Below are 17,953 nucleotides of genomic sequence, written 5' to 3'. Positions count from 1 at the left end.
AATTGCAGCCAAGCACTAGGGATCCCGGGGACAGATTGGTTTTCTTTCCTCAATGTGCTTTATCTCAACTAAGTTCTGGTCACTTGTCCTGGGATTGCTTTCATGTTACAGGGAGACAGGTTTGGGGGTGTTTTTTGCATAGCACTGGAGCTGATAAAAATTCATAATCCTCAACCAGTGGGTTGCTGGAATCTGGGATGCTCTGAAGGGAAATACTGTTCTTCAGAATGGTGCTGATCACTCCTGGGACTCCAGTCTAGCTGTTCTCGTGGGGGTCTGTTGCTGTGAAGCATGACTCTGTGCCATGTTCAGCACTCATGAGAATGTGGTACTGAACTCTTAAGTCTGTATGTGGGGTTTCTTTCATGGTGGTTTTAAATGTATCCATGGAACTACCAAAATGGTGTGTCAGTAATGGTTTGATTTTTTTCCCCCTCTTCCCACGCTCACTGTGCAGTGGCAGTGTAATGCACATTACTGTCCCACTCGCTAACAAGTAGAGTTAGTTACTTGCTGCCAAAGTTAGATGTATTGATAAGAACTTTTCTCATTTTAAGGGCAGCTTTGAACACTTAAAAACAGCCAGAGCCTCTTCCAGAAAAGTGATTGTCAGAAATAGGAAGATTAGAGTTTGAAGTTTTCCTGTAACTAATAATGGGGAAAACCAAAGTTTGCTGTTTCTAGCATCTTGCTTTAGATTCTAAACTCATTGTAAAAAAAGCTCGGTAACAGAAATAGTTTTGTTGCTGAGCTCCCCTGGAATCACGAATGGTTATTATTTAGCTGGGAATTTTTCTGTGTAGGAAATGTCAGTCATAGAAGGTGTTGCTGCATTAGATGGATTAAAGGTCTGACTCGTGTGTGGGAGGCTAAATGCTCTCCTGATTTTATTTTGGTATCCATCAGGCTATTAGCTATCCAGAATATTAATCATCCAGAATAGAATGGGGGCCATGTGACTACTTTAAAATAAACATTAAAAAATTTACAGCAGCAAGAAGTCTTTGGTAGCTGTGGGAAGTTGTGCTGTGTGTCACAGAGGGAATGGCAGACCTAGAGGGAAGGCTGTTGAGCCTTGTGGGTACAGGTAACCCATAGCTGTAGTCCTTGCTGCTGGACTAAAAGATATTTCCAACGCAACCTTGACAGAGAAAATTTATCACTGAACAGCTCAGCTGTCAGCTTCGATTACTGCAGCTGGACCTTCATTTTTGGATTATATGAATCTACTTTATAGTGTTTTACAATAACTTTCTCTTTTCTGGGCAAGAAGGGTAAAGTACATGGACAAATTGACGCTTCAGACAGAGGGAGAGGAACACACCTTCCCTCAGTTTTGCTTTCACCAGCCTTATGAATTGTAATCATGTGGACTTCACACTTGAGCTCTAGCGCTCAACTCTGTTTCAGTGCACGAATGCTCCTGTGGCTGTAGCTGGGGTAAGGATTTTGTTCATGGTGGGATTTAGATAGCAAGCATATTGTTTCAGGTTGCTGGAGGTTAAAGAAAAAAAGCCCAGGTAATGGGTGGGCAGGCTGCTGCTTATGAGAAAAGGGGAAGAAGCAGGTGTGGAAAGATAGCAGGAACTTCTAAGCAGAATGCTGTTACATGTGATTATGGCAGATATAAAGGCTGATGCTGTATACTCAGTAGTGTTTTGTGGGAGGATTACAGAATTAGACAAGACTAAAGTTGGTAGCTTTTTTATTTCCCATCTCACAACTGTATATGTAAGCAGTCACACAAAGGTACACAGGTCTGGGGGAAATATCACAGGTATTGCATTTGCACAGGCTGTGAAACGGGGAGCTGCTTTGGTAGCGAAGTTGTGCAAAAGAGGAGCTCAGGACGTGCGGAGAGGAGGGTGGAGTTGTGGGGAGGAAGATGACAGGAGTGTTAAGCAAAAAGAACAAGCAGCCTGCGTTTTTCCTAAAACTGCCAGCACTGCCAAAGCCATGGGATTTTAGTAATGTAGCTTGTTAAGGATAATGTGTGAGAGACACGGGGAGAAATGAAGTGTGGTGCGAGGTGTTAATCCCAAGGCAGGGCAAGCTGGGATTGCTGTGTGGCTGGAAAGGAACACCCTTTGGCTTCTGAGCCTGGAGCTGTGGCTGTGAGTGTAAAGGCAAGTGAATCCAGGTTGTTCTGGAGCATGTGATCCCCCACCCTGTGTGGCACTCGGGGAAGTGCAGGAGCCTTGTGCCCTGTCACACTGCTGGCTGTCACCTTGCACTGGCTTCACTCTGAAACGATCTGAATTGATTTGTCTCTGCTGCTTGGAAGATTGATTCCCTCTCTTGCACTATCAACCTGAAAGAATACAACTGTGCCTTCAGTGGGTTAAAATCAGCTGAAAGCACTTCAAATTTTTTTCAGTGAACTTCTCTCCATTATCAAAGCTCTTATTCTTTAACCCATTAATTACCTGAAGACCTGATCCTACAGCTTTGCTTAGGCTGGGAGCTCTGTGACAGGGAGTTTCTGCTGGTAGGTTGGGACAGGACATTCTAGTTGAGACTTGGTCGAAAACATGAGTAGCAGCAGGTACAGGCTGAGGCTCCAGCAGTTGAATGAGGTGTGAATAGTTCCCTTCTTAAAGCTTTAGGAATTGCTGTACTACCATAGTCACTGTCCAGAAGGGCATTGCAGTGCCATAACCCTCCTTAGCAGGTACATGGTGAAACCTGACAGGAGCATTAAAACAGCTGAAGTAAAGCCAGTAAAATAAGAATTTAGCACTTGCTGGGTGTTGTCCCCCACAGGTGCTGACAGTTCTCCAGCAGTCTGGGTGGTGAGTGGTGCAGTACTTGTTCAGAACACTGATATTTACATATCAGTCTTGGCACTGATCTCTTCAATGCTGCTCTTTCCACTACAGTAAATCTAGAGGAGCACAGCCTGATATTCTGACACATATTGCAAAAGATGAAAGGCCTTTTCCTTTAAAAAAAACTAATTTCAGTCATTCTGGCACCCCAAGAAAAGTAGCATTTTCAGTCTGAAGCTGAGATTCTCATGGAATGCCTGTCACCGGCAAGTGCCTTGGTTCTGTTATCATCTGTTGGTGAGGGGGAGGTCTGGCTTCCTGGTGTTCTTGGGAAGCTGTTGGGACACCCAGATGCAGGTGGTTGTGCTGGTTCCTGGATGACAGACTGCCATGCTGGCTTTGTGGAGCAGTGTCCTGGATGGTGGGAATCACCTGCAGTGCACACAGTGGCTGGCCACAAACAGGACTCCCCACCACCCAATACCCCACAGCTCTTCAGGTTACAGACAAAACAGAAAAGATACTAAAGGCTGCTTTGGGGGAACTTATCTCTGCATTGGAATTGATCTAGTTGTTATTGTGAGTTAGTACAAAGACAGTTTGTTCTGGTTTTGATGCTCTCAGAACTTGGCACAGTGTATACACCCACCGTGTCTGAATCAGTTATTCCAAACTAACAGTTCAAAACAGAGAGTTTGTGGCATTTTTTTTGGTCACACCAGAAACTTCATTATCTAGCAGCCACCAGTTCTCTTCACATTACTGGTAGTTTCAGGAAATCATTCTTTTGATTGGTTCACATGCTTTACATAAGTCTGTGTCTTACTTGACCAAGTGAAAACTGGGCAGATTTAGCTCCTTAAGAAACATGGCTGTTTTCACAAGAAGCTTCCTAAATGGATAGCTACAGGAGGGGAACAGATAGAGCCAACACCTCTGAAAACCCAAACCACCCCGGAATCAAATCTTTCTGTCCACTTTATGTAACTCAGTGCATAACTGTTTTTCTGAGCAGTTAGGATGGTTCTACCCTGAAATCCAGAAGGATTGATGCTGTTCAGCCTCATGTCAGGAGCTTCAGTTTGTTCTGTATGAAAATCTGCATTTCTGGCCCATGTAGGTGGTTCATCTCCAGAGCTCCTCTGACATCTCACAGCTCTGCTTCATGTTTCAAATGGGCACTTCTTGTGGATCTGCCAAGACTGTGCTGTCCATTTAGATCAGAGAGCTTGTCAGAGGCTGTACTTGTGTTGCTCATATGCCAAAACCCCCGTTAGCACGAGTTTAGCTGATGCCCTTGTGAAGCTGCACACTGTGTACACACACACCTCCTGACTTACACACGTGTTCTCCCTGGTACTGTTCACTGCCAGAACAATGGAACTCCATTTGAAATCCAGATGCCAGGGCAAAGAGGAAGGAAATTCAGGGTTGGTTAATGTGTTACCACCATCTCACACACAAGGACGCTTTGCCATTTAATGAGGAACTTGGGCAATGACTTTTTTGAGTGTCTAATCACTTAAAACCAATGAGTTTGCACGTGATCTGCTACACAGTTTGTTCAGGAAACACTGTGGGTTGTGGTGAGAGAATCAGGAAGCAGTGCTGGGTAGAAAACAAAGGGTGGTGTTTCGTGATAAAATCCTCTTCAGAGCAGGCTGTGGGTGGGTGTGTTGAGCACAGTGGGTTTGAGCCTTACCTGTTCAGCAGTGTCACCTCTTCCAGCACGATCAGCTTCTGTACCAATCTCAGTCTTGCATAGGGGATCGGATCCCAGCTCCAAACTTGGCGTGCAAGACTAGAATCCCAGCTGAGGACGCGTTTTAGGAAGAGTACTGAGAGTCAAGCGGAGAATGTATTTCTCTCTACCAAAAATAATTAACTGGTCAGCGGTGTTGTCTGACTAGAGGAGTCTGGTTTGGCAGTAAAAAAAACGTTTCTGTAAAAAGTGTTGCTATGAATCATTTGTGCGCAGTGGTCAGATGTGAAATCAGTTCTGGAAGAGCTGGTAAGGGATGTGAGAATTTAAACCACTTGGTGCATATCTACTGTTCAGAATATTGCTACCCAGATAATGAATAGTAGCCAGTTCTTGTGTGTGTTTTCAGCAAGGGAGGGCAGGGGCATTGTTGCGCTTCACAGCTGCTGCACTCCAGGGTCCTGTGCCACTGTCACCCCATTTCCCTCAGGAGAAGAGGTGAGGAGTTCTAGTGGAGTGACTTCAATGCAGATGTAAAGCTGAGTGTATTAAGCAACATAGTGGCTAAAAAACAGATGTTGCAGCAAGGGGCACTTTGAATAGATGTCAGCACTTCTTTCATGGTGGGGACAGCAATGTTTTGTTCAGGGAGGCAAGGAGGTTCTTGGGGGAATCCCCACCCTTGAGCACACTCAGCTGGACAAGATCATGAGAAACCTGTTGCATCTTCACAGCTGATCATGCTTAGAGGGTGTGTGCATGTGTTGTGGGGGGAACTGTCCTCTCCCCAGCTTACTGCAAAGCTGATGATAAGCTCAGAAAATTGATCATTTCAGTGCCAACAGATTTGCTTCCTGGCCAATCAAAACAAACACGCCATGGATAAGGAAAGGAGGGTGCAGACACTTAGGGTAAACACAAACGTGACAGTTGCCTTCTGTTCCTGAGGGTTTCTGGCTGTAGCTGATGTACCTGTGTGTGTGTGTGTCTGCATGTCTGTGTGTCAGGGTCTCTCTTGGTTGCCATCTCTCTCCCTCCACCTTGCCCATGTCTGTCTCGGTGTGTGCCTGTTGGGGTCTGTGTGTCTCTTGGTGGGTGTCTCAGTGTGTCTGTATTGCAAAGGTCAGTATGCCAACAGTGATGTAGCTGCCTGATCTCAGTGGCTCTTGAAGTGTTTCTTTTTCTGTCTGGGTTTGTTTTTTTCCCTGCCCCTCCCCCAGTACTGACCCATGTCCCCTCCAGTGCAGAGTGTCCCCAGTGCCCGCTCTGGTCTGGTCCCTGTGCAGGGTGGCTGCTCTGAGGGTGAAGTGGTGTGGTCACTGCTGGAGCTGCAAAAGCAGAATCTCTGCAGTGCCTTTGCAGAGAAACAAGTTCACACAGACATGCTGGAGACAAACACAGGCTGAGAGTCACTTTTACAAGTTTCTTTATGAAATTAAATGTTGCCCCTGGTCTGGGGGGAAGATATAGTGCAAGAAGGACTTTGTACATGCTACTGAATTCAGATATCCCTGGGTGACCAGACTTTGGTCAGCTACAGCATCAACAAACACTGGATTTCTGAGCTCTGCAGACAGTTAGTGCTCACTCACACAGCGTCGAGTTGGAATGAGTAGGAATCTTCCTTCCACTGTCACGGGATGTCTCCTAAACTAGGGAATTCAGTCAGTATGGCTTCTAACTCTTGCTATGGTAAGGCAAATCTTTCCTTTTGCTAACCAAGGTTCAAATTAATTCTTTTTGGCCACAGTTTGAAACTTGGGTACTTAAATGAGGCTCCTTATGCCAAATTTAGGCCTTTTTAAAGTGGTTTTCCATTTTTTAAAAGTGTCAGTAACACGCCTTGAATTTGAGAAGGTCTGTGGGAGTTTGCATAACAATTGTGTTTCAGAGTTGAACAGCAGACTCTGACTTCTGGGAGCCGGGTTTGCAAATATTGACCTTTTTTTAAAAAAAAAAAGAAAAATTAAACAGACAAAACAGGCATCAAGTTAACAACATCTGACAAGAACAATTACAGACTTACAAAATACACAGTTCTGATTTTTACCATAAATAAACACATTACAAACAATGAGCATTTTCATTGGCCAGGAAATATGGCAGAATGATGGAGAGACGAGAATCTAAGGAATTGAGTATGGTATTAATTAGGCACATTTTTTTCTAACTTATGTAACTCAAACCCACTAGAGAGATTCTTGAACTTGACTCATGCTGCAGGTTGGCACAGTTTAATGTACGATACCGTTCACCAGTGGTGTTGGACTAGAGGAAAGAAGAGGTCACAGTGCTGTACTCACTGTGTCTGTCTGAGGGCCTGCAGAGGCTGAGTTAGTTGGGCCTGTGTAGGAGGATCATGTCTCTGAGAAACGTGGGGCAGGGGGCAGAGCAGAAGGGTTTGTCCCTCCACGGCCAGTGTGTCACGTCAGTGACTGAACTGTCGTTCTGAGCACGGCAGTGGGTCTGTCAGCTGCCACCCCCTCTGACAGCTGCCAGACAGCAGTGGTGGGCACAGTGGGAAGGAGTGAGTCCATCTACAGCTGACAAGCAAAATCTCTTCAGCTGAAGCGTGTCAGGCTCCCTCCTGTGAGCCCCTCCTGGAGCTCTGCCTCGTGGGCGCTGTGCAAGGCTGGCTCCACGGCACAAATGCACACGCAGTGTCTCGCCTCGGAACCAGCGTGGTCAGTCGGGCTGCAAAATAAATAGGGAAGGCAGGAGCACATGTGCCATCCTCGTAAACAAAGGAGTGGAAGAACCTGGGCTCCACCTCCCAGGACTGACGGGTAAAGTGCTTTCTCAGAAGAGGTTCAGGCACAAACGTGGGGCTGCCCCTATTTCCGGAAGGGCGTCAGCCTGCTGATGTTCTGCCAGAAGTTCGAGGGCTTGCGCTTGGGCTCTGCCAGCATGAAGACCTGCTGCTGAGGGAGCGTGGTGGGCAGGGTGGGATGCTTCTGCCGCATCAGGAAGTCATAGTAGGGCCTGGTGACAGCTGGGATGAGGAGGAGAGGGGAAGCATGTTAGTTGAGCACAGCTCCCTTCCCTCCTCCCCCTTCAGTCCCCGTTAAAGCTGCAGGGCCATGAACTGGGTTTGTCTTAGTGTTACTCCTCCCTTAGTTTACCCTTACTTTCAGCACTGCTTGTTAAGATTAGAGCTGATGCTGTGGAAGTTCCAGAAATGTGCCACATAACTGCCAGGTGTTGTGCCAACACAACAACAGGGCTGAAGAGCTGCAGCTCATCACCAACTTAACTGGTGCCTTTGCCTGTGCTGGGAGAAGCAACTGCTGTGCAAATGCTGCCGTTGCCTGTTCCAAGATCCTGGGATGGATTTCTAAGTAGGAATGGTCAGTGCCTGCCCAGTGGACAGGGCTAGCTTGTGGCCACCTCTAATGCTTTGTCCCAAGGGCTTTGCTCTGTTAGGGAGGTTTGACCTCCTTCCAAACTTCCCTCTGTTTGCAGCCAAATCTTACTTCTGACCTGTTTTGACATTTAGCTAAGCTTTCTTACTGGAGACGTGGCTGGGATTTAAGTGCTGGCTGGTACCACCAAGAGGAAGTGGCTTCCTCTGTGGGTCCAGGGGAAAGCAAGGGACACCTCTTCCTCTGAACAGAGAGAAGGGGAAGGTGGCATCACAGGGCTCTTTTCAGCCAACAGTGCTCTGGGCACAGGAACCTTCCAGTTTGTTGCTTGAGTTCACACTCCCCTGGCTGCTGCTAAATTATCCTTGTGTCTGACAGGTTGAATGATCAGCTCTGTTCGAGTATGATACCTACCCCTGGCACTCTGCCCAAACTGCAGTTTCAGAGCATCTTCCCCAGGCAGGAACAGTCCCTGCTGCAGTCACCTTTATGACTCTGTGTGTCGTGAGGACTGCTACAAAGCTTGCCTTTGGCCACACTGCTGGGAGAGCCTGTGACCCCAGGCCAGGCTGTGCACTGATCAGAGCTGATGGTTTCTGGCACAGTGCTCAATGATTATGTGCAAAGCAGCTCTCCTGGAGTTAGGAACAGTTTCCTGACTCCAGCCATCTGAAGCTACCAGGAACTGTAGTGCAGATTGTCACATCAGAGCTCACCATCTGGCCTTCTCCAGAGCTTGTTATTGCCACTTCATTGGAACTCTTCCCATGTAGTAAATACCGAGCTACCCCCTACTGTCACAGCGTTCCTGTGCTCAGATGTGACTCACCCTTGGGTTTCCCAGCGTGGTGCTGCTTGCTGGCATTCAGCATGGCCTGCTTCTTCTGCACCTCGGTGATTGAAAAACCTGGAAGATAAAACAGTTTGTCAGCAGCAGGTCATCGTTTGGTGTCTCAGAGGAAATACCGGGGGGAGGCAAATGCCTGAGGTGAGAGGGCACAGTTATTGCCAAGGCTGGCAGGGGCACAGCCCTCTCCCCCCAGCCTGCACTGCACAGCTTTCCCCACCTCTCATGCCGGGTTTGCTGCCTGCCCTTTGCCCCACACTTTGCTGGGTGAAGAAGCCAGCCCAAACCAGTTTGGCTGAAATCTTTCTAGATCACTCTGGGCTGAATTAAGCAGGATTTAGACAAAACAGTGCAAACCCTCTTGCACAGTGAGAGCCCTTGACTGAACCTGTTCTGTACAGATACCTCCAAGCTGGGCACTCACACTCTACTGCAGAATACTGGAAGCTGTATGTAATGTATTGCCTATTTTCTCAGCCCTGCCTGAACTCATTAAAGACACATCAGCCTCCCTGGGGACACGCTGCAGTGTCGGCTCATGGTGGTTTTTTAACTGCACAGATTCATTCAGAATGTGCAATTCAGCAGCTCGGGGCTGGACTGGAGCATGGACTGGCTTCCCCACCCTTTCCCTCCCAGGCATTGGCTAGTGGGTAAAAAAAGAGGAAAACCAAAACCAAACAAAAAACCCCCACTGTCTCCCAGCATTGCTCTTTCCATACCTGTCTCCTGGTCGAGCTGCACCTGCCTCCTTTCGTTCTCAAACGCCTTCAGCCAGCGCTGTTTCTGCTCAGGCTTTTTTGCACAGAATAAGTGGACTTCCTCAGTGTCTCGGCAGTGCAGCTTAAATGCATTTTTCACACTGATATTGAAGTCCTTGTCCTTCCCATCTTCTACATCCAGTATTTCCATGTCATCCATGTTGATCCGACTCTTATAATACAAAATGTCCCGGCGCAGAAGGTCCTGTAAGAGAGACCACAACAGATGTGCTGTTTCCTGTCCTAAACATTCATTTTCTCTGATGTGATGTATTTAATCTTCCCAGTAGTCATTACAGTTCTGTAAAAAACCCCGAATACTGGATTTGAATCTGTGGAATTGCTGAGCTGCTGTGGGCACTGTTGGCAGTGAGGGGCCCTGGGGTCAGGAGAAGTGGCATCTGCTGTTGGGGGGGTATCAGCTGCCCTGAAGATCTGAATGAGAAGCAAGCTTGGGTATTACATATTATCCCAAATCCCTCATTTCTGTCCTCTGACAGAAAACACTATTTGCATCCTCCAGTCCCAGTTGGAAAGAAAAAGAAAAGAAAAAATCCTAATTAGTTCTTGTTTCTTGAGTTGACAATGAAAAGTAACTTTGAGAACAGCAATTTTCACGCCCAAGTTACTCAGAGCTACCTGCAAGATGTGGAATGTGCAAAAAATAATTGGCACATTCAGTTTTGAAATTACAGAGGAAATTACCTTTCATTGGCTCCAAGAAGGAAGATTTCATTACTTAGGTTATGATAAAAAACATGGGCTGTACTTACAGACTTACATGTGACTTAATATGGTCTTACTGACTGCCAAGGCCCACAGCTCTTCATCGAAGCTGCAGGTGCCCTCTGACTCTGACACTTATCTCAGGTGACAGCACAGTTGAAAAATAAGGTATTTCAAAGAAAATATGTGAGAATGCTTACACTTGAGTTGTATGAAATATCCCCTCTACCAACCCTAGAAACAGTGCAGTGCTTTCCTCTTTCAGTATGAGAATTAGGCTGGTAGCTGTTTGCTGTGCTCAGGGGCACAGAACACCCCAGGACATCAGAGAAAAGACTGCAGTGAATGCACAGAGAGGTCTCAGTGCCAGGAGCACACGATGTCAGTAAGTATTAAGGACACAGAGGAGTGGAGAGGGAGCTCACTTAAATTCCTCAGCACTGTGGTAGCCAGCACTGGTGCCTGGCTGGGGGGTTACCTTCTTGCAGCAGACAAGCTGGTGATCGAAGAGGAAGAACATCCTCTGCTGGCTCTTGGCTTGAGGGTGGGAGATTTTGGCTAATTCCCCGGAATAGATGAGTTCTGAGCTTCTGACCAGGACATCTTCACCCTGGGAACAGCACAGAGAACAGGTTGGTCTCAGCCATCTGAAAATGGGGAGCAAGAAATAAGCCTGTAGTCTCACAGGAGAACCTCAGCTTGTGTGAGGGGCCTGAATTCCTGCTGATAAAAGTCTTCTGGGAATGAGAGGCAGCCTCTGTGCTGAAGGACAGTTCTCGTCATGTCATGGAGACACTGTGCCCTTGGCACCCAGGGAATGAGAACTGAATCTGAGAAGAACAATAGCGTGTTAAATGAAAAAAATCTCCTTTTCCAGGGAGTCTGCTTAGGGAAGCTGCCTCATCCCACACAGAAAGGAAGCACATAAGCAGAGAGCTGAGAATTTAGCCTGGCATCCTTGGGCAGGGAGGCAGTGTGGTTTTATTGAGTCTAGGATTTAGAAAATTAGTATTTTGTTTCTTTTGTTTAGCAATTTTTAAAATGAGTCTACAGGAACCTTGGCTTCCTCTGTCACTATATCAGAGCTTACGTTTCTGCAACAATAACCTGGTTTATTAAGCATTAAGTGACAATTCTCATCTTGAGAGTTTGAAACCACTCAAGATAAAATGGGGGGCAAGAGAAAAATAATAGAATTTCACTAACCTACATGCTAATTTCATTCTGCAAGGAAAAAGCAGAAATCCCAGGGAACATGCTAAGGCAGCTGGTCTAGGTGCTAGACATGTTCAGTTGTACTAAAAGATCACATCTGTTTTAATAAAAAAGCCACGAGGAAGGTTAGAGAACTGAGGTAGGGCTGGATAGTGAGATCTCCCTGTTAGCAGAAGCTGTTGGAAGGGCAGAAGAGGATCAACATGGAACAGCTGATTCCCAGGGAAGGGAAGCCTCTCACCTCCCAGTCCTCTATGGAACTCTGCCACTGAGCAATTTTGTCGATGTTCTCCAGCCGCCGCTTCCTCTCGTTGATGAGCCGGGCGACGTTCTTCATGGCGTTTAAGGCAGCCTCGACATCTTTAAAATCCCTGGGGATGGGCAGAGGTGTCAGACATGGCAAAATGGTACATGTGTGTTGTACCTGCCCTGCAAAGGAGGGCAGCCTTGCACGGCCTGGAGCTGGGGACTGAAGCAGTTCCACTTGCAGTCTGTCCCAGCTGTGCTGTGCTGGAAGTTGGAGGCACAGCTTGTCAGACCCTGCTGGTTTCGAGGCACAGATTATGGGCTTGTAACAAAAACAGGCCAGGTTTGGGAAAGGGAAGGGGTTAAGTAATCAAGTTTAGCCACAGAGGTGTAAATATGAGTTGCTGGAAGATTCTCCAGGGCTTTCCAAGCCTCATTTTCTTTCTGCAACATAATACAACATATTCATTATGCCGCTGTTTCCACCCAGAGGCTGATCTGTCATGCAGAGGTGAGGCAGTTCAGCATTAACTGGCTTCATTTCAAATAGAAGCCGATGGCTTATCTGGAAGGGTAAGACAGAAGCTGATCTTCCCTCCCCCACACCATCTGCTGCCACCAGCTACTTCTGCTGAGTTCAGAAGGGAAAGGAGCTGAGCTGCACAACTTGGCTCTAAGGCAACTTTCAAAACATCTGTGCACTGCATTAAGGAGTTTTCTGCTCCGAGGTCAGCTTCAGAAAACATGCTTAGAGATTTAACAAGACATGCTTCAAATCATTCTGGGAAATGCCAGGGCTGCAATTAGGAAGGTGAAATTAAGCCAAGCCACAATGGACCAATATCAACACTTTAATACAGATTTTTCATGTTTTATTTCTGTAGCTGATTATTTCAGATGCTTGATTAAGTGACAATTATTTGATCGAAAGGCAGGGCCTTCACCCTGAAACTGAGCAATGGATTTGGAAGCTTTGGAGCTGGTGCTGACAGGGCACTGAGTGTGTGTGGCCTGACTGCTGCAGGCCACGACTTCCCACTGGTGAGATGTAGCTATGTGGACATTTTGGGGTATATTCAACCAATGCTTTTGGAGACAAAGTTTTCACCACCACCACCACCAGAAACATGTAACTCCAGAGTATCTATGTGCTGGTATCACAGACAAGTGAGCCAAATAAAACAGAAAAGTGCCATTACAAGGTGGACCTTGTAACTCCAGATCTGTAATAGACAGGAAAGCCCAGTGCTACTGTAATGGAAAAATACATATTTGACAAAAAAATACTTCTTTTCCTGGTTTCCACAAGGTAACCCCCAAGAACTGTGGTGTTGGCTGCTGTTGGTAACTGCCCTCCATACAGGGCTCCGCACAAATCCATTTCCATGAGCCCAGCCCGGCTCCTTCCCTGCCCCTGGCTGACCCACCTGTGCTGGGGGTTGGTGTACTTGAGCAGCTCAGCCAGCTGCAGGGGGTACTTGCAGATCTTCTGCACGGGGGTCAGCAGGAACCCGTCCAGGGAGATGTCGATCATCTTCTGCAGCAGCCGGCAGGCCTCGAAGAAGTAAACGTACTTGTTGACCTTGGTGAGGCGGGACAGCTCCATGCAGGCGTTGGGGTGGTTGTTGCAGTACTCGGAGTAGATCTGAAACTCTGTTTGCTGCAAGGGAAACGGAGGGATTCACTGGCCATGTTCCTCAGGGGGATGGCCTGGCTCAGACTCCCATGTGTGTTCCCTGGGTAGGTCCTACTCCTGCGTCTCCGTTTGGGGATTTGCAGCCTCTCCAGACTCTGAAGCCCAGAGACCTGGAGCTGGGGATGGGCAGGTGTGTTACAGGTTACAGCACATGCAGCTTCTCTGAGAGACCAGGACATTCCCACGTATCCTGGGCTGTGTCCAGCTGAATGCTCTGAATGAGTGGATCAGCTGCTGCCGATCTGGCACTGGCCTGGAAATACCATCCTGTAAACTCAAGTCCAGCTCAAAATTTTGGAATCTTCCTACATTTTTGCCAAGGTCTGGCAGGGAGTGTAGTGTTCAGAAGACGGAGCACTCTGAAAACACTCTTTCCACAGCCACAAGAGTTACAGGATGTTTAGTTGCGAGCAGGGGGAGTGGTTGAACAGGGTGGAGGGAGGGGGTGTGGCATTTAGTTTGGTTGGGCGGGTCTTTTTAAAGAAAGCTTTGGTTCTGTCGGATCAATTTCTAAATTCTCTGGCCTAATCCATGCTCAGCTACCCCTTTCCCATGAAGTAAAATTTACTTACATATTCCAAGAAACATGAGCCAACCTCACTCAAATGTGGGTGGTCTTTGTTAAATTTCTTCTCTAGTGCTTTAACGAATTTCTTCTGGCACCTGTAGATGTCCTCAATATTCCCAAAGATTGTCTTCAGCTGTTCCTCTGTAAACATGTCAGCTCTCTTGCGGCACTGCTTAATGTAGCCCTGGGAGGAAACCAAACTGTAAACCTTCCTGGGCATGTGCTCTCTGGCCAACAGAAAACCCCGGGGACTGCAGTCAGGTGCACAGCAGGTTCCTGCACCTCCTTCCTGCATAGGCTGTTATTTCCTCTAATGTCACCCCAAACATGGTAGAAATAGAAGCCAAGCCACAGACACATCACTGCCCTGAAGGATCCTGTCACCCACACTTGAAGGAGTCACAGAGCTGCTTTTCCTCCTGTTAAAAAGACCTTTATGTGGCTTCAGGCTATGGGATGTTGTGAGCCCAGCACTGACCCACCGATAGATTCAGGCCAATTAAATCCAGCTGTGGATCTGGTTTGGATGTTTGTGTGGGCTGACTCAGGGAGGAGGAGTGCACATAGGACATGAGGACACTGCAGAGGCTTGTTTGTACGTGGGTGCTGCTTTGCCCCAGCTACTCTCCTGGGAGCCACTGCACTTTTGTACCATTTCAGTAAAGAACTGTGTTCCTGCAGAACTCTCCCCAGTTACCTTGCCTAGGACCAGTGCATCTCTTTTAGGAGAGGTGTCCCAATACTCAGCATATTTGCAAGTGAAGGACCCATTTGGCTGAGCATCCCCCAGTTGTTTTGATCTGAGCACGACTTGCCTGAGGGCTGGAGCTGCTGATTATATTAGCTTAGAACACATATTAGAGAGGACAGCAATGCTTAGACATTTACTTTTCTCTGGCTTGGGAAATTCAATTAATGCCATTTAATCAGAGCACAAGTGAGTGCTCCAAATGCCTCTGCATTTGGGATATTGCTGTAATGAATTGTCTTCTGTTTTCTGAGCGTGTAATACCAGCCAGCAGAGCAGGCTCTGAGGGAAATACAGTCTCATTTTCAGGAAAATTACCTGCTCAGGGTCCCTTTCTGGGCAAGAGTGGGACATACTCCCTTATCCTTCAGACAAGTTCTTACATTCACTTCCCCTTTTATTCTGTTACCTCACAAATGTCCTTCAGGTGCTTGATGTAGTCTCTCTCTGTGCTTATGATCTCGTTGATGACGTTGGTCCTCATTTGGTCTTTGGTGGTCTGGCCCATCCCGAAGCGTCGGGATTCGTCCTCCCTGCCCCCCTCCACCTTCAGGGGATAATCTTCCATGGGCTCATCCTGGTTCACCCGCAGCTGTGACAGACACACAAGATGGTCACAGTTTGTACTGCCAAACACAACTCTTCTAAGGAAGTTTGGGACAGTCAGACTGTTTGAATGGCAGACTAAGACTGAGTCTGGATTGGGTGTGAAGAGGGCTGCTACCTGTATATTGCTTCTGGATGTATTTTCCCCTTGGGGAAGCTATGGTGGCCAGATAGTCAGTTTGGGGAGGGTACTTTCAATCCACATGGCAGCTGCTCCCACTGTGTGATATGGGTGGTTTTAAGCAGGCATTTCTTGTGGACAGAAGTCTTCCAGGAAGACTATGTATAAAATCAGGACAAAAAGGGTTTATCAAGTGAAATTTCTCAGGTATATGAGAGGGCACTTAGGGACGGGGAAACCAGTAAATGCTTGGGTTTTTATCTAGCTTTACTGTTGTCATACTACCAATAACAGATGGACTCTTGGTTTTTGCTTCCCCGAGATTATTTAAAGAGAGTTCGTTGTTAATCTAAAAGCGGGTACAGCTCCCAGCGGGCACATAACGCGGGAAGAACGGTCCTACATTCCAGGGCTTTGTGGGCTCGCGGTCCCTTCCCGGTGCCCATCAGATGGCAGCACAGCACGAGCAGAGGAAACAGCCTTGCAGCCACACCTCCCACAGAGTCTGTTCGGTCAACAACTGCAAAGGACCCGAGCTAAAGCAGGCAAGTGTTGCTGCATTTCCCTCAGGAGCTTTCTTTTCTGTGGCACTACTGTAGCTCTCCAAGTGCCCACGAGAATACTTTGACCGTGACTCAAATGATCAATCTCAGCACAGAGAAAAGTGAGATGTGAAGTAGAAACACACATAACTATAGGAATGTTTAGTACAATGACACAGAACTGCTTTAAACCTTTAATGTAGCTTCTTCCAGGCACGATTACTTACCCCTTGATACAAATACATCTACATACAACAAGAGTGCATACTCCCTCCCTTGTCAACATAGGCCCAAATTACATGTACTCACTATTTGCAGCTGCTGAAGCCCTCAAGATGAGCAATCCTGGTTTGCCTTCACTGTGAGCAGAGCAACATTGGCAAGTCTTAAACTCAGACCTTGGCCTGAAACTTGTGTGGAGTAACTGAGAGACCTGCAGACCGACCCAAGTCCTCAGACAAGCCATCCCTCCCCGCAGGAGCTTCAGACCTCGTGGTAATTAGCAGGAAATCTCTGTTTGGATGCTTGAATAAGTATTGTAATTACTCTGCTAAAAGAATTTGTTACTCTGCATCCCTAATGGCTGGTACTAGTCCGCTTTCCCTTAGGATATCATCGCAGGTTTTGCCAGCCAGGACAATTCAGCTTGTCAATAACATGAAACAAAATAAGGCCCGTGTTTTGACTGAAAAAAAGGGGGAAAAAAAGTGCTGTCCCCACTAGTGCTGAGAGTTTAGTCCTGGCAATTGCAAAAAACCCTCACCGTTTGTAGTAATTATCCAGCTGACAGCCTCTCCTGCAACCCATAATAAAGTATTTCAAAACTTTCATAGCACTATCTGCCCCACGTGTCCAAGGACACCAGATCACCTCCTGTCACCTCTTTTCATGCTTCACCTGGTTTTGGGTCATTTGTGATCTCAAGTGACCTGGATAAAGAGCTAAAGGGCTGAGAATCTCTGCCCTTAGGCACCTGATTGCCTTTGCACTACTGAGGAGCTGCCCTGAGGTGGTGAAAGCAGTGAGGCACCCACACACACAGTCACAGCCTGGAGAAAGGAAAAAAGGCTTTCTCCTCACAGCAGGAAAGGGGGGCACAGCAGTTACCACACTCCTGGTTTCCCCCCCATTTGCCCTGGGAGTTCAGATATGTTTCAGAAGCTCTGCTGGAAATGAACTCAGCCTCTGCAGAGTGCAGCTGGGACTGTCTGGGCTCCTCTGCACAGCTATTTCTGTGTGGGCTTTATAGCTGGCACCAAGGGAGAGCCTTGGCCCAAAAGCTCTGAATGTCTCATATTGCCCTATATCAGTTGTCCTACATGACCTCCGAGACATTTTATGTGTTTCAGTGCCTGGAATACAGTGCTGTGTGATAGCCCAGCAGCCTGACAGGCTAAGGGAAGGTGCACGTGTGAGTCAGGTGGTCACATATGTGGCATTGCACTGGCCCCAGCACCAGATGGAGAAAGCTGAATTTGGTGCCATGCTCATCCATACTGTCTAAGTGGACACTGGAGTGAAGACCTCTGCCAGCTGCATCTGGGATTCCTTTAGGAGAGTGTTGCTCATTCCTGGCAGGGGATGCCACATGCTTGGGCCAAAACTAAGCAATACACATACTAAGCAATACACATACCCGTAAGCAGGAGCCCAGGCTGCCACCACCCTCCCCAGCTGGCACAGCTCAGCTTAGCTCTGGTCTGGAGCTCAACCACCCTTGCCATGATTTACTTATGCTGAGTGAGCTCACACTGGAGGCAGCTCAGCCAGGAGGGCACAATGTACCACAGCCACGTGTAAAGGAACAGAATCACAGAATCAGAGAATCAACCAGGTTGGAAAAGACCTCCGAGATCATCGAGTCCAACCCTTGATCCAACCCTGCTGTGGTTCCCAGACCATGGCACTGATGCCACATCCAGTCTCATCTTAAAAACCTCCAGGGAAGGAGAATCCACCCCTTCCCTGGGCAGCCCATTCCAATGCCTCATTACTCTCTCTGTAAAAAATTTCTTCTTAATATCCAGCCTAAACCTACCCTGGCA

At 47.4% G+C, this 17,953-nt stretch overlaps 1 protein-coding gene across 4 annotated transcripts in view; it reads right to left on the bottom strand.

The window, feature by feature from the left end:
- Window positions 1-5,879: 5,879 nt before the first annotated feature.
- The window catches only part of ARHGEF4 (Rho guanine nucleotide exchange factor 4), a 120,067-nt gene continuing 107,993 nt past the window's right edge, over window positions 5,880-17,953 (bottom strand). For all 4 annotated transcript variants that reach the window (XM_018083141.3, XM_008930176.3, XM_018083142.2 and 1 more), the window contains 8 exons: window positions 15,049-15,231; window positions 13,896-14,075; window positions 13,055-13,287; window positions 11,623-11,752; window positions 10,645-10,776; window positions 9,402-9,645; window positions 8,662-8,739; window positions 5,880-7,462 (listed from right to left, as the gene is read on the bottom strand). In XM_018083141.3, coding sequence (XP_017938630.3) covers window positions 7,305-7,462; window positions 8,662-8,739; window positions 9,402-9,645; window positions 10,645-10,776; window positions 11,623-11,752; window positions 13,055-13,287; window positions 13,896-14,075; window positions 15,049-15,231 — 1,338 coding nt within the window. In that variant the 3' untranslated portion in view covers window positions 5,880-7,304. The remainder of the gene's footprint in view (window positions 7,463-8,661; window positions 8,740-9,401; window positions 9,646-10,644; window positions 10,777-11,622; window positions 11,753-13,054; window positions 13,288-13,895; window positions 14,076-15,048; window positions 15,232-17,953) is intronic.

The sequence above is a fragment of the Manacus vitellinus genome, unplaced genomic scaffold, assembly GCF_001715985.3.
Source record: "Manacus vitellinus isolate BGI_N305 unplaced genomic scaffold, ASM171598v3 scaffold_60_pilon, whole genome shotgun sequence".
In the NCBI taxonomy this organism is placed as follows: domain Eukaryota; kingdom Metazoa; phylum Chordata; class Aves; order Passeriformes; family Pipridae; genus Manacus; species Manacus vitellinus.
This window is presented reverse-complemented; position numbering and strand designations above follow the sequence as displayed.